At 57.8% G+C, this 15,065-nt stretch overlaps 1 protein-coding gene across 2 annotated transcripts in view; it reads left to right on the top strand.

The window, feature by feature from the left end:
• Positions 1-15,065, top strand: part of CHERP (calcium homeostasis endoplasmic reticulum protein) — a 19,191-nt gene continuing 4,126 nt past the window's right edge. Inside the window, exons 1-11 of one of the 2 annotated variants that reach the window (XM_020908660.2) lie at positions 1-117; positions 426-599; positions 5,117-5,301; positions 6,356-6,493; positions 6,754-6,905; positions 8,429-8,573; positions 8,669-8,758; positions 10,008-10,263; positions 11,289-11,464; positions 13,074-13,509; positions 14,358-14,596. In XM_020908660.2, coding sequence (XP_020764319.2) covers positions 93-117; positions 426-599; positions 5,117-5,301; positions 6,356-6,493; positions 6,754-6,905; positions 8,429-8,573; positions 8,669-8,758; positions 10,008-10,263; positions 11,289-11,464; positions 13,074-13,509; positions 14,358-14,596 — 2,016 coding nt within the window. In that variant the 5' untranslated portion in view covers positions 1-92. The remainder of the gene's footprint in view (positions 118-425; positions 600-5,116; positions 5,302-6,355; positions 6,494-6,753; positions 6,906-8,428; positions 8,574-8,668; positions 8,759-10,007; positions 10,264-11,288; positions 11,465-13,073; positions 13,510-14,357; positions 14,597-15,065) is intronic. The other variant, XM_020908661.2, reaches the window with a different exon arrangement.

Here is a 15,065-nt window from a genome sequence, read left to right on the forward strand (position 1 = left end):
AAGACTCCCTCGCGCCACTTCCGGCCGGCTTCCGCAGACGGCTCTGGTGGGCGATCGTGAGGCGCCGGAGGACGTTCCCCACGGCCGGAGCCATGGAGATGCCGCTGCCGCCAGACGGTGAGGCCCAGTCCGAACTCGGGGCCCGTTGATCTCTCCCCGGGATCCCCAGCTGACCCTCCCCGCCTCCTGGGGTCCCCGGGCCTAGGAAGGGGCGGGGCTCGGCCTCCAGGGTTTGCCCGCGGCCTCTCCCGCGGGTCCTCGCATTCCCGGCGCGCTTCTGGCCCCTATCGGGACCCGTACTAGGGCGGCCTCTCCGGGGCCCACCCCTAGGGACCCCAACCGGCGGACGCGGGCTGGGAAACCAGGGCCCCCGGATTTGGGCGATCCTCGCTGACGCCCCGTGTGGCCTTTTCTGCGTCCTCCAGACCAGGAGCTCCGAAATGTCATCGACAAGCTGGCCCAGTTCGTGGCTCGGAACGGGCCCGAGTTTGAAAAGATGACTATGGAGAAGCAGAAGGACAACCCGAAATTCTCTTTTCTGTTCGGAGGCGAGTTCTACAGTTACTACAAGTGCAAGTTGGCGCTGGAGCAGCAGCAGCGTGAGTCCTCTCCAGCTCCCAGGCCGCCCCCTCTAGCCCTTCCTTTCTCCGATTCCATCTCGGGCTCTGGTAGAGCCCTATTAGGGGCTTATTTGGGGCCCCCAAACGCCTTATTTGGGGTCGCATGCTATTTCTTTGTGAAAATGGGTTAGTTCGGCATGTACGATCCTTTCCGCTGTTCCTGGAGTCCTGCAGCCTTGAGGCTGCAGGGTCCGAGTGTCATGGAGAACGAGGTTATTGATCTTCCTTCTGTGCTCGGAATCAGGAATTCCTGTTGTTTTGCAAACATGACTGATGTCACCGAGCGGAGTGCTTCAGTGTTTCACAGAGAGGAGTGATAGAAGCCAGGTTGAGTGGGACCCTCCGGACAAATGCCGGCTCTCTGGGGCGTCCAGCGAGGCTTTTGTGCGTTTCTGGTGGTTGCAGTCCAGATCAAAATGAATTGTCCTGTGGACTTTACTACTTGGCTGCTGTTTATGTTCACTGGTTTGTGCTTCAGGAACCCGGCCTTGCCCTTAAAGAGTTTAAGATGGAATTTGTTATCACAACTAGCCTATGAATGACAAATACAGACACCAGATAGATAGTCCCTGAGCTCACTTCTGTCTTGTTCAATAGCAAATCCCTAGCTTCTAGATACCATTATGTTTTTAGATTGCCAAGCATTTGGGCATTGAAAGGTGAATGCTCCCTGGACTACAAGCTCCTTGAGGCCAACCAGACCTTGTTTGGGACATTATTGTGCCTAATAAGTAGCGTGTAGTGGATGTTCTTATGGCAAAAGTACAGTGGCTTGAACAGGCACAGTGTGTTTTGAGAGCTGAGAGAGAAACCAAAGCGTAAGAGATCCAGCATGGCACCTAGACATGTGTAGACAGGAGAAGCGTTTGCTCTGGACTGGGAAAGTTTCCAGGGGGAAAGTTTGGGCTTTCTTCCTTTGTTCAGGGGTTCTTCTGGTGCCTGTTGAGGTTTTTCGCTTGTTTTAATATTTATTTAGCTGTGGTCCGTGGGCTCCAGAGCTCAGGGGCTCAGTAGTTATGTTGTGAGAACTTGAGTTGCCTGTGGCATATGGGATATCAGTTCTTGACTGGGAATTGAACCCACATCCCCTGCATTGGAAGGTTGATTCTTAACCACTGGACCACCAAGGAAGTCTTGCCTCTTTAGGTTGGAGATGTGATTAGGGGAGATCTGTTGCCTAAAATTGTAGGCAAAATGTACCCACTTACCTATGTGTTTCTGGAACAAACCATTCCTTAGCCTCAGCCCATCAGGTTGAAACCCCTGGTATAGGCAGTAGGGAACCACGAGAGAGGCTGAAACAAGGAAGAGGTGGGTTGGGTCTGTGTAGCCTCTGTGGCTGACAGGCTGGAGGGAGCATGAGTGGAGACTGGGACCAGTGAGGCTGGCAGCTGGTGATAAGGTCTGGATTAAGTCAGTGAGTTGAGTAGAGAAAGTGGGCCCGGGGACAGCTAGGGTTAGGGGGTAGAATACATGAACTGAAATGCCAGTTGGCTATTGATGTGGGTGATATAATTGGGCAAGGGAGGACTGTGTTTGGGTTCGAGTGACCATGAGGCGAGAGATGCTTCTTCTTCAAGGGGAGCCCACTCCCACTCTGGAAGGTCAGCAGTCGGAGGTGGCTTGGGACTTGGTGCCATAATGTGGGGAGCTTCTAGCAGGCGAAGATGGAAGCTCAGGGTATCTCAGGTAATGTCAACAGTATCTCTGTTGACATTAAAGTCTGTGACAGAGTTAACCAAGTAGAAACTGAGGAGACAAGAGTGTTCAGACAGAAGATGGAACCTTAGGAGGGGTTGAGGAGTAGTAGGAACAGAAGCTCAGGGTTCCCAAAGCCCAGAGAACGAGTGATTCTTGGAGTGGCCAGAAGTGAGGGTGCAGAGCAGGGATGGCTGGCTTGAAAAGGACTTAGAAATTCTGGAAGCTCTGGGGAAGCTCTAGAAGGGTTTTGGTACTGTGTTCTGGAGTAGGGCTAGCCACTATGTAGCTAGCCTGGTGTTTTGAGAAGACTGAGTCCCGGGACTGCTCAGGAGTTACACCCTACAGACTCTAGTAAAGGACTGGTTTTGTTTTTGTTTTTTCCAATTTGTTGCAGAAAGTACAGTTTTGCAAAGTACAATAAAAATGTGAACTTGTATGAGAGTTCCCTGGTGGTCTAGTGGTTAGGACCTCGGTGCTTTCAATGCCGGGGCCCAGGTTCAGTCCCCGGAGAGGGGACTAAGATCCTGCAAGTTGCACGGAACAGCCCAAAAAAAATGTAAACCACGAAACAGCAGACTGCTGTGAAAGCCCCCAAACACTCCGCTGCTATTTCTCTGCTTGTCTCGGTGTCACATGGGGCTGGCCCCTTGGACCCCACTTGAATCAGCAGCATTACGGCCATGGGGTAGAGAAGAGGAAAGGGGTCAGGACTGGGTGTGGGGAAGCCAGTTCCTAGGGTGATGCGGGTCAAGGCAGAGTCATATGGCAGCACACAGAGGGGTGTGGTCTAGGAGGGTGACTTGACTACGTGGGGCAGCTGGTTAGCATGGGGTGCAAGGGAGAGAAAGGTGCACGAACTTCACTTCTGGCTTGGGTAAGTGGTGTGGCTGTGCCAGCCATGGATCAGGAGTGGGGCTTTGGAAGGGGTGGGGCACAGGCTGAGAGGAAACCATACCTGTGTGAGGCATCTGCAGAAAATAGTGGCTGTTTGGTCTAAGGTTAGACCTAAAGCCTGAGGAATCCAGGATGCCACTGATAGATTTAGGGGTAATAGAGCAGTGGTCCCCAAACTTTATGGCATCAGGGACCAGATTCATGGATGACTGTTTCTACAGACAGTGGGGGCAGGGGGGGACTGGTTTGGGATGACGCAAGTGCCTTATACTTGTGCACTTTATTTGTATTATTATTACATTGTGATATATAATGAAATAATTACACAAGTCACCATAATTAGATCATCAGGCATTAGATTATTCTCATAAGGAGCTCGCAACTTGGATCCCTCACATGCGTGGTTCACAGTAGGGCTCATTCTCCTGTGAGAATCTAATGCTGCCGTTGATCTGACAGGAGGCGGAGCTCAGGAGATAATGGGAACGATGGGGAGCAGCTGTAAATACAGATGAAGCTTCGCTTGCTCACTGCTCACCTGCTGCCGTGCGGCCGGGTTCCTCACAGGCCGAGGGTTGGAGGCTCCCTGTCATAGAGTGCAGATTGTCACTGCAGCCACAGGAATACATCACGTTCCCCTGGAGGCTTGCTCAGAGAAGAGTCTAGTTCACAGTCCAGGCATCCAGCATGTAAGAGTCAGACAGAGGAGGGAAGGGGACAGCCACACCGGCCACGTGCGACAAGGAGCCGAGACGGGGCCATCTGGCTGAGTGGGAATGGCTGCAGTTGCTTTGGGGGTGGGGTGGGCAGGCAGAGCCCAGGCCTCTGTGGGTTGAGATAAAGGGGAGAACTGAAGATGAACCTTGGCTGTCAAATTGTTGGATGAGGAGAGGCACAGGCTGAAGGGGGTTTGTAAAGATTGAAAACTCCGCAGTGACTAGATGCTAATAGAGCCAGTAAAGATAGAAAATGAAAGAGAGCAACGGGACACATTTGCTGAAGCAGCGCGGGGCACGATCCAGACAGCACCCATGGGGTGATCCCATGGGGTGGCCTTGGGCGCAAGGACCAGGAAGCCCACCTCAGACCTAGGCGCCCTATGATGGGCCCTGGGCAGCACTCTCCACCACACTGTTTTCTTTGGCTGGGCCCCCTGGCGGTGGGCCTCAGAAGGGCTCCAGCAGAGTATGATCATGTTCAGACCAGATGAGGCCCAAAGGCAGAGGGGGAAGCCATCTGTCCAGGGACCCTTCCCCAAGTCCTCCCTTCCTGTCTTATCTGGCAAGGTTCGGGGCCTGCACTTTCCCATCCTGTCTCCTGCCAGCAGGATGGGGCAGCCCATGCTGCCTCAATCTGGATTGACCCCTGAACACAGAAGAGTAGAGTCTGTGGAAGGGCAGGCGAGGGGCCCAGTGTGGGGAGGCCACCGCGTGTGTTGGGTTGCTGACGCACTCCTCCCACGGGGCTGCAGGTGTGTGGGCTTGCTGGTTGGCCCTCCAGAGGCTTGGTAGCTTTGATATCTGGAGAGGGAAGAGTAGACTGGGGGACAGCAAGTGAGGATGCTTGGGGTCAAGAGACCCCCTTGAGGAGGGACTATTCAGGCCCAGGCGAGGGTGGAAGGGGTGGCTTTGGGCTCCTGGGCCAAAGGACTGCGGGCAAGGCCAGATGTTGTTAGCTGGAAAGTGGAGAGATGACCATCCCAAAGGTCTCCGAGGAGCGGGCGAGTGGAAGCAGCCCAGGGCCAGGCCCTGTGAGACAGGTCAAACGTAGCTGGGACAGGTCGCAGGGGTCCTCTTCTGGGGGGTGAGTGTATGGAGGGGAGCTGCCCAAGTGGTTGCCAAGGGGATACCTGGACCCCCGCCGCCCCCTCAAAGGGGCTGCCTCTCCTCCTCTCCTGCCAGTCATCTGCAAGCAGCAGGCCCCGGAACTGGAACCGGCTGCGACCCTGCCTCCCCTGCCCCAGCCCCCGTTGGCCCCTGCTGCACCCGTCGCACCCGCCCAGGGCACCCCGTCCATGGACGAGCTCATCCAGCAGAGCCAGTGGAACCTGCAGCAGCAGGAGCAGCACCTGCTGGCCCTCAGACAGGTACGGGCCGCTCCTCCCGCCCTACCCCTCCTCCCTAGGGGTACCCAGCACTCACCTCTGCCTCAGGTTCGCATCTGTGCACTGATGCTGATAACAGGCGTCAGCACTGAGGATGGGGATGTCCCGTTGCCCAGGGCTTGGTGCGAGACAGCCGTCACTCCTCCAGCGCCGCCACCACCTTTGCTGTGTTTAGCTCGGACCCTAAGGTTGCATCACCCCCAGCAAGGTCACTGCGTAGGCTCTGACACACACACGCCCCCGTCATGCTGGAGTGGATGCTGACAAGCGAGCCTGCACGTAGGAGATGGTGTGACGGAGAACGCCAGGTGGCCTCTGGGGCCATTGGCACTAGTTCCTGCCCGTTAGGAGGAGGCTCTTATGAGGTGGACCCTTTTGTCCCAGCCCATCACAGTCTGGTACTTTGGCCAGATACAGTAGGATGAACTGCCAGAAACACAAGATGAATAAAAGGACACTTGAAACACCAGCCCCAGTTTTATTACTGGAGTTGAGATGCAAGTTGATGTATTGGAAACAAAACACTCCAGAATGTTCATTCTCAGTTTGCACGTGGAGCTCTTCACACACCGGGCAGCCCAGCCTCAGCCAGCCCTGGGCTGACGGCTTGTCCCCCCAGCAAGGCTGTGTCTCAGCCACATCTCGGTTTGCCAGTCTGACGGACAGAAGTCTGGCATCACGTTTTGACTTGGGACTCCTGGCTGCTAGCGAGACTGCTCTGCTCTTACCTGTCTGGTGTGTTTACGTGTGTTCCCTCCATGCCTTGCTCACACCCGCCACTCGTTTTTCTTCCTGTTTTTGGTTAGTTGACGTGCAGAGGTTCCTTGTTCCTCTGGGTCTTAACCTTTCTATCTGTCTTGTCTCCCCTGTGTCTTGCCTGGCTTCACCCTCTGCCTGCTCTTGAACTGTGGCGTGACTCCGATGCGTGTCTCAAGCTTCTGGTGTGGATGCTGGGGGCGGGCCACGCAGGGGCCAGCCTGGGTGTGCCTGCGCCGGGGGCCTCTTCATGCCGTCTCTGTGTCACCCGGCCTTCCAGGAGCAGGTGACAGCAGCCGTGGCCCACGCGCTGGAGCAGCAGATGCAGAAGCTCCTGGAGGAGACACAGCTGGACATGAACGAGTTTGACAACCTGCTCCAGCCCATTATCGATACCTGCACCAAGGATGCCATCTCGGTGAGGATGGGGTGGGGGCGCAGGCATACTCCCAGAATCTAGTGCTCCTGGTGAGGTAGGGGCTCCCACAGCCTTTCTGGGCCGGGGCTACTCTCGGGGCACCCCGTTTCTCCCCCTGCTTTCTTCCTGAGCAGTTCCGTGGACTCCCCCGCCGAGAGAGAGGGAGGGTGGGTGGAGATTCCTGGGCACTCCCGGGCGTCTGCACACCCTCAGACTTGGGGAAGCTGGCCCCGCTTCACCCACTGTCCTGGCTGTTGCAGGCCGGGAAGAACTGGATGTTCAGCAATGCCAAGTCCCCGCCGCACTGCGAACTTATGGCAGGCCACCTCCGCAACCGCATCACGGCCGACGGGGCGCACTTCGAGCTGCGGCTGCACCTCATCTACTTGATCAACGACGTGCTGCACCACTGGTGAGCGCCCGCCAGCCCCGCTGTCCCCCGCTCCTCCGCCCCTCCCGGCCACAGCTCTGCCCGCAGGAGCCCGGCCTGTCCTGGGGCCAGGGATCCCTCTTCTAAAGAGGGTTGGTCTGAGCCACAAGCCCCCCACGGGGAGGACAGCCACCCCCTCTCCCCTCACACACACCCCTCAGCCCCTACCCCGCACCCCTCCTGAGGCCACTGTCCCCTTGCGCCTTGCTTTCAGGGCGGCTTCTGCGTGTTTTTCAGTGTCTGTTAGCTGCCTTGTTCATACCTGCCACTTACTTTTCTTTCTTCACTGATCTGTACACACTCTGTTGCCCTGACTGCACTCTGCTTCAGGAGTCCCCATGGGGCCTCCCAGCTAACCCTGTGCCCCAGCCCAGAAACTTGCCTCCCCTCACCATCCAGCCATCCTAAGGCCGGGCCAGTATGTACTATCTTCATTTTGCTCTTTTTGGTGTCTTACGACAAAGATTAAGTCCTGAAACCAGTGCCTGGGCCAAAGACAGGTGGAAGCTCACGGGGCTAGTGAGGCTAGCCTGTCGCTGTGAAGACTGGCTGCCACATTTGACCTTGAACTTGAGCGGCTGAAGGGACAGCTCCCATGAGGGCAGCAAACTCAGACCTGGCTCTTGCCCCCTTCCACCTGCGTGCAGCTGGCCCGCCACTCCCTGCTTCCTGGGCCACGTGGGTAGTTCCTCTTCCACTCCGCGCTCCCTGCCTCACCTGCCCTTATTTCTCTGCCGCTGGGAAACTAGCAGCTGCTTGGAACCTTGTGTGCCCTTCTGCTCCACCAGCCGCTCCATGGACTCAGGGCAGCTCGGCAGAGACAGCCCTGTTTCTGGCACTTCTGCAGCCATGCCCTCCCGAGCCCCGCTGCCGGGAAGCCCAGTGCTGCCAGCCCTGTCCTCCTGCCTGGACTGCCCTCCCCAAGCCCGGCCCCTGGCCCTTGCTGCTCTCTCTGAGCTCCTTCGGGTGGGCTCACCCCTTCTTTCCCAGGCTCTGACACCTCATGCAGCCTGGGGAGTCCCCACACTCACTGACAGCCACCCCCCTCCTGCGCCCTTCTCCTGCGGACCCGACTCCTAGGCCCCCTGACAGCCCACGCGCTCCCTCCTGGAAGGCGGGGTCCCTGCCCAGATTGCCTTGTGCAGAGAGGGTGGCTGTGCTGAGCAAGGCTTCAGGGACTAGGCCCCGTGCCCGTGCCTGCGCCAGCCAGCCCTTGTAGGCAGCAGGGGCTCTCACCAGCCCACACCTGGCAATCCTCAGGCCACCCTGGGAGGGCAGGGTCACGGTGCTGATGCGGGAGCCGGGGGGACTGGCCGTGCTCTGCGAGCCCCTGGGCTGTGTTCTTTCCCACCACCGTCTGTCCCTTGGGCCCGGCTGCCAGCACGGCTCTCGTGGGGGGCCCAGCCCTTGTCCCAGCCAGGTTGGGGGCCCATTTCCCGAGAAGGCAGAGGGGGCTGTGGCCGGAGCCGCGATGGTAACGGGCGCGTGGCTGGGTCCCGCCCCAGGGCCCTGACGCGCGGAAGGTCTCTCCCTCACAGCCAGCGCAAGCAGGCCCGGGAGCTGCTGGCCGCCCTGCAGAAGGTCGTGGTGCCCATCTACTGTACCAGCTTCCTGGCCGTGGAGGAGGACAAGCAGCAGAAGATCGCCCGGGTATGCAGGGCAGCCGGGAGGGGCGGGGCAGGGCAGGGGCTGGGGGCATGTGCACTCGTCTTCCCTTGACAAGCCTCTCCCTTCTCCACGTCCAGCTCCTACAGCTCTGGGAGAAGAACGGCTACTTCGACGACTCCATTATCCAGCAGTTACAGAGCCCGGCTCTGGGGCTCGGCCAGTACCAGGTGGGCTCTGCTCCCCGAGGCTGGGGGGCTGGGTGGTGCCCTCAGGGTCCTGGTGGCATCTTCCAAACCAGATTCCCAGGGGTGCCCTGGTGTGGTGGTGAGCAGCAGGAGGCAGGGTCTGGGGAGCAGCATTGGGGCCCACCCCCTCCACGACAGCCAGTGCGCTCCCCCTGAGGGAGCCCGCCAGGGTGTCTCCTGGCGTGCCATGACCAGGTTACCTGGTGCAGGCCCTGCTCTCGGGGATGTCTTCGGCCCGTCTGCCCTGGTCCTCCAGGCATAATAGGATCGTGCGGAAAACCTTGAGTAATCTAGGCTGCCGTGGTCATTGTGTCGGGCACAGGGTCCCCTGTGTGCCTGAGTGCTTCGCTCAGAGGGGCATCTGCTCAGAGGACAGGGTTGCAGGACAGGGAGAGGAGGGCCAGATCTCCTTGGTTCCCTCTGCCATGGCTCCGGCATTGTACCCCAGCGACAGCTGTCCAGATAAAAGGCACAGCTCACACCCCTGTTTGTCAGGCTGTGAGGTGTCGTCTTCTTGCACATCAAAAAGTGTCAGAAGCCACATGTTGATCGTTCCCCCTGTGATGCTCCTGACCACCACCCTCCCTACAGGGGAGAAGCTTTCATGCTCAGAGAGGCAAACAAGGAAAGTGCATCTCAGGCTTTTTAAAAATTCCCACCTTTTTTGTTGCTAATTAAGAATGGGCTCACATCACCATACCACAGTGATACTCCCTGCTTTTCTTTTCTTGAGTTGGTGGCAGTAGCTCATGGTTACTGAGCCATCCTGGTCCCGTTCACTGTATTATGTCTCCTAATCGTCAGAGGTAGGTGCTGTTGTTGTCCCATTTTACAGATGAAGAAATTGAGGCCCCAGGGAGGTAGTGACTTGTTCAGAGCCGTATGGCCTGTGAGCCTGTCCTAGAATGTTTGTCAGTGGTGGGGTTTTAATGTGTGTGTGTCAGCCTAGGGCATGGCCGTCCTTGTGTATCCCCTTTGTGAGGGGATTCTAAGCTACCACAGCACTGATCATTACCAAGTCTGGTTAGATTGAGATGCTCTCTGGTTGTCAAGCCCAAGTTGATTATTTTACATGACGATCCCACGCAAGCCTTGGATCCCTGGACCTTGCTGCCCACAGCATCACCGCAATCTTCCGGGTGCTCCTCAGGCGTTTTTCCCTGTGCTGCTCCAGAGGGTCTCAGACCTTGAGTCCCACATGCTGAGCGCTGGTTTCCATGCTCTCCCCCAGGCGACCCTCATCACTGAATACTCCTCAGTGGTCCAGCCAGTGCAGCTGGCCTTCCAGCAGCAAATCCAGACCCTGAAGACCCAACACGAGGAGTTTGTCAACAGCCTGACCCAGCAGCAGCAGCAGCAGCAACAGCAGCAGCAGCAGCAGATCCAGATGCCGCAAATGGAAGCTGACGTCAAGGCCACGCCACCGCCGCCTGCCCCACCCCCAGCCCCCACACCCGCCCCGGCCATCCCGCCCACCACCCAGCCTGGTACGTGGCTCCCTCAGCACCCACCCCCAGGAGGCAGCCTCCAGAAAGCAGTCTTCTTCCCCAGGAAGGGCTCGGGTTCTGTCATCTCAGGCCCAGTCCTGGGATCAGGTTCTAATCTACTGAAAAGCGCCAGGTAGGTGATTTCACGGATAAATGTAGCCCAGCCCTTGCACGTGAGACAGCTGTATACAAACCATCCCAGAGAATGGAGAGGAAGACTCTCTAAGTCACTTTCTAGGCCAGGGTGACTTACATGAGATGCACATGAGCAGGGAAAGAAGTTTTTTAAAAAGACGTCAAGTACTTAAGAGAGCCGATGAAGTGAGATTATTACAGTCTAGGAAGATCTGGATCTGTTGCGATGATAATTTTGAAAAATGTTAATCCATTGTCACTTCTGAGCAGAGATGAAGAAATGGTAAATAAAGTTTTAGCAAGTGAAATCTAGCAAAGGGTTTAAAAGGTACATCATGATCAAATAGGGTATGTCTCAGGAATATGTAAGGACAGTTTAATATTAGAAGATCTGAAACGTTCCTGATGGTCCAGTGACTAAGACTATGCGTTCCCAATGTGGGGGCTCGGGTTCCATCCCTGGTCAGGGAACTAGATCCCACATGCCACAACTAAAACCCGGCACACCTAAATAAATACAAAATCTTTTTTAAATACTAAAAAATCTAACAAAATGATTGGAAAGAAATGATCTTTCAGCTAGATGCAGAAAGTGTATTTAATAAAACAATGATAGAAATCTTTAAGCAGACTAAAATCAGCATGGCATAGCAGTCAATAAGTAGGATACTTATTGTCAAGCTTTCAAAGAAGAGAGGTGTGTATCCCGAACAAGTCTTCTATCCATGCTGCATTCCCTGAGTCAGTGGCAGTTTTCCGTGGGGTCAGAAACCAAGGGTTTATTGGGCAGTAAAGCCCAGCCTTGCTAGGCCCTGGGTGCTTGCTGAAGATCATTTCAGGGGGTGCTTCCTGCCACCCCCTTCTCTGACTGCTCTTTTGTCTGGTTCTAGATGACAGCAAGCCTCCCATCCAGATGCCCGGGTCTTCCGAGTACGACGCCTCAGGAGGGGTTCAGGACCCAGCCGCCAGCGGCCCCCGTGGCCCTGGGCCCCATGACCAGATCCCACCTAACAAGCCCCCGTGGTTTGACCAGCCTCACCCCGTTGCTCCTTGGGGCCAACAGCAGGTATCTCTTAGAACTTGCCACTGGGGTAGGTGGGTGGCAGGCAGGTGTGTGCTGGCCCTGTGTGGGCTCATGGGCCTTTAGCTGATTCTGCAGCAGGACACGGGGTGGCGGGGGCAGCCAGAGGGTGGGGACAGAGCTGGGGAGGAAAGTCGGGCCTTTGAATCCTTCCTGGGCGCTTGGGTTGCCGCACGTTCACGCAAATGCTCAGGAGGTTCACAGTGTGGAGTGTAGCGTGGTGACTTGTTTCCTTCCTTTTTTAACTGGTTCGACCAGCAGTGTCAACATCTCATCACCTTAGAAAGGACGCGGTGCTTAGAATGGAAAGGGATGTAAAGAGCGTTCAGCCGGCAGTGTTTTCTGGGGCTGGAACGCTGATCCGTCCCTCCCTCCAGGTTCCTTGGAGTCAGACTCATAGGCCAGGGCGGGTGCACCTCATTCAGCAGAGCGTGACTGGAAAGCAGCCCACAGTTTGCTGTCCAGGCCTGGGCCTGGTCAGAACATACGGGTCCAGCTCTGGGCGTCCACTCGCCTATGGGCCGGACATGCTTGATGTGGCCCTCCCTCGTGACCCTGTGTGGAGGGGGTTGCATAAGGGGATGGCTCTGGGCTGACGAGTAAGGGATCGTGGCTGTGATTTGCCCCCCTCCCCCCAGCCCACCCTCAGCTTCACAGAGGATTAGGCATCCGCACAAAACGGCTCCCACCCTTGGGTTGTGGGTGCCTGTGGTGACAGGCAGGTTGTGGGCACCCTCTAATGTGGGGCGCTCCTGCCCATTCTGTTGCTGCGGAAACAGATGTGCCTCGGGTCTCCTGGCCCAGTCTTCCTGGGGACCAGCAGGTTAGGCTCACAACAGTGGGGCTCCCTCACTGGAGGCCAGCAGTGTGCCTACCATCCACGGTAGGACACCACGGCCTGGCCTGCCCACGTGGTGTCTTACACGTTTTGAAATAGTTGTTATATTGAAAATCTGGCTTTTGGGCTTCTCTCAAAAGAGCTGAGGGTGCGGTGGCCTGGGCCGGCCTCCCAGCCATGCTCCTGGAGGTGACCCTCTGGGCAGCCTCACACTGGCCCTGAGTCTGGGTTGCGATCCCGGCTCATTGAGTGTTGAGAGCAGCAGCCGGGCAGGCTCTGGAACTTACTGTCTTCAGCTCACGGTAAGACAGGTCCTGGTGGTGGAGCAGATGCTGAGACGGGATGAGAGAACCGCGTTGGGGAGAGAAGTGATGGGAGGAGGAACAGGCAGGCAGGGGTGTGGTCAGGGCAGGAGTTGGCCATGGGCCTGGTGGCTCAGCCTGCGCACCCGGGAGCACTGGGGAGGCACCCCTGCCCCGTGCTGCTGAGGGGCTCACGGACGGGCGGGCATTCCCCCGCTCCTGTCGGGCATCAGGTAGGGGTGTGCCCCGGCCCCGATGTGGGTGCAGCATTTTAGATTCTGGGCCTGGGGTGCAGGCAGGCGCGGCCGCACCCAGTGGGCTGGAAGCTTGCAACTCACAGTTCTGGGCCCACAGCCGCCCACCTTGCAGCCGGACACCAGTGTCGGCAGGTGGCTGCCGCGCACCCCGGGTGCCCGGCGCGGGCCAGGACTCACCTCTGCTCTTTGCCTTGCAGCCTCCTGAGCAGCCGCCCTACCCACACCACCAGGGCGGGCCACCCCACTGCCCCCCCTGGAACAACAGCCACGAGGGTATGTGGGGCGAGCAGCGCGGCGACCCCGGCTGGAACGGCCAACGCGATGCCCCCTGGAACAGCCAACCTGACCCCAACTGGAACAGCCAGTTCGAGGGCCCCTGGAACAGCCAGCACGAGCAGCCGCCCTGGGGTGGGGGCCAGCGCGAGCCGCCCTTCCGCATGCAGCGGCCGCCGCACTTCCGCGGGCCCTTCCCTCCCCACCAGCAGCACCCGCAGTTCAACCAGCCACCACACCCCCACAACTTCAACCGCTTCCCGCCCCGCTTCATGCAGGACGACTTCCCCCCACGACACCCCTTCGAGCGGCCGCCCTACCCTCACCGCTTCGACTACCCCCAGGGGGACTTTCAGGCTGGTGAGTGTGAGATCACCCTTGCGGGGGCGCGGTCCATCCTGGGGCCAGTGAACACATCCTCACCTGTCCCGAGATCCCTGAGGTCGGCTCACTCACTGGCCTGCTCTGTGACCTGGCGTGCCCCGAGCCAGGGTGGCAGGCAGACGGGTCATAGGGTGACAGAGAAGCCCAGCCCAGGCCCTGAGGAAGGGGGAAGGTGAGGGCACCTGCCACACGTGGGCTGGCTGATTCTGTGTCTTCTAAAAAATTTCATTTCTACTCTGCTTCTGCCTGGATTTTCAAATCCATTCTTGACTGTAAATTGAGCTGGGAGACCGTAGGTTTATTGCTCATGTACAGTGTCCCAGGGCCGCTGTAACAGGGCCACAGGCTGGCTGCCTCCTACAGCAAGGAATTCTCCACAGTTAGTTCTGGAGGCTGGAGCTCTGAGATCAGGGTGTCAGCTGGGTTGGTGTCTCCTGAGACCTCCTGGTGGCCCATAGATGGCAGACCTCTCTTTGTGTCTTCTCTGTGTGTTAATCTCCTCCTCTTATAAAGATACCAGTCAGTATTGCATCAGGGCCCACTCACAGGACCTCGGTTCCTCAGGACTAGGAGGGAATTTGCAGGGGAATTTGCACAGTTTGAGTCATAACATGGCTCTTTGAAGGGTATGTGATTTTCCTGTGGTTCCTTCTTTCACCCCTGAGGTCTGTTAGATGCGGCTGTGTGTAGGACAGGCCACTGCCAGCCCCAGCTGTTCCTCAGGGCTGAGAACGAAGCAGTTAGAGCGAAGGTGCTGGGAGGTCTGCTGGCACTGCCCAGCTCTTGACTTGCCAGCAGGCCTGAGTGCAGTTTCTGTTTTGCAGAAATGGGACCCCCTCACCACCACCCTGGCCACCGCATGCCTCACCCTGGGATCAACGAGCACCCGCCTTGGGGTGGGCCCCAGCACCCTGACTTCGGCCCTCCGCCCCACGGCTTCAACGGGCAGCCCCCTCACATGCGGCGACAGGGCCCTCCACACATCAACCATGACGACCCCAGCCTGGTCCCCAATGTGCCGTACTTCGACCTCCCTGCTGGACTGATGGCCCCCCTCGTGAAGGTAACGATGCCGAGCTGAGCCCCAGGCTTCGCTGCACATCCTTGGTCTCCAGGTGGGAAGTTCGTGGGTAGGATCCATTTCCCCCTCAGCTACAAGACGTTGTTTTCCAGGCCCCTTTCCCCCTCGTTTCCTGCACCTCAGTGAACTTGACCAGCTTGTCATTAAGGGTGTGCCTAAGTTATTGACCCCACCTCACACGCGGCCGTGGGCAAGGCCTGTGTCCCTCTGCTCCTCTGAGCGTCCGTCCAGGGCTGCAGGTTTGGTAGCTGATCAGAGAAGGATGGGCGTGGGGGGGCGGTCCTCTTGGGCCCGACCTTGGAAGCCGCCTTGTCCAGGGACTGAGGACAGGGTTTTCCCAGAAAAGGGGCGGGCACCAATCAAGCAAGGCAGCAGAGGGTGTCGAAGGGAGCCAGGGCTCAGGACGCTCTGGTCACGGCCCCACCCTGGGAGTTGAGACAGGGCACACGGG

This window comes from Odocoileus virginianus, chromosome 3 (assembly GCF_023699985.2).
Source record: "Odocoileus virginianus isolate 20LAN1187 ecotype Illinois chromosome 3, Ovbor_1.2, whole genome shotgun sequence".
NCBI lineage: Eukaryota > Metazoa > Chordata > Mammalia > Artiodactyla > Cervidae > Odocoileus > Odocoileus virginianus.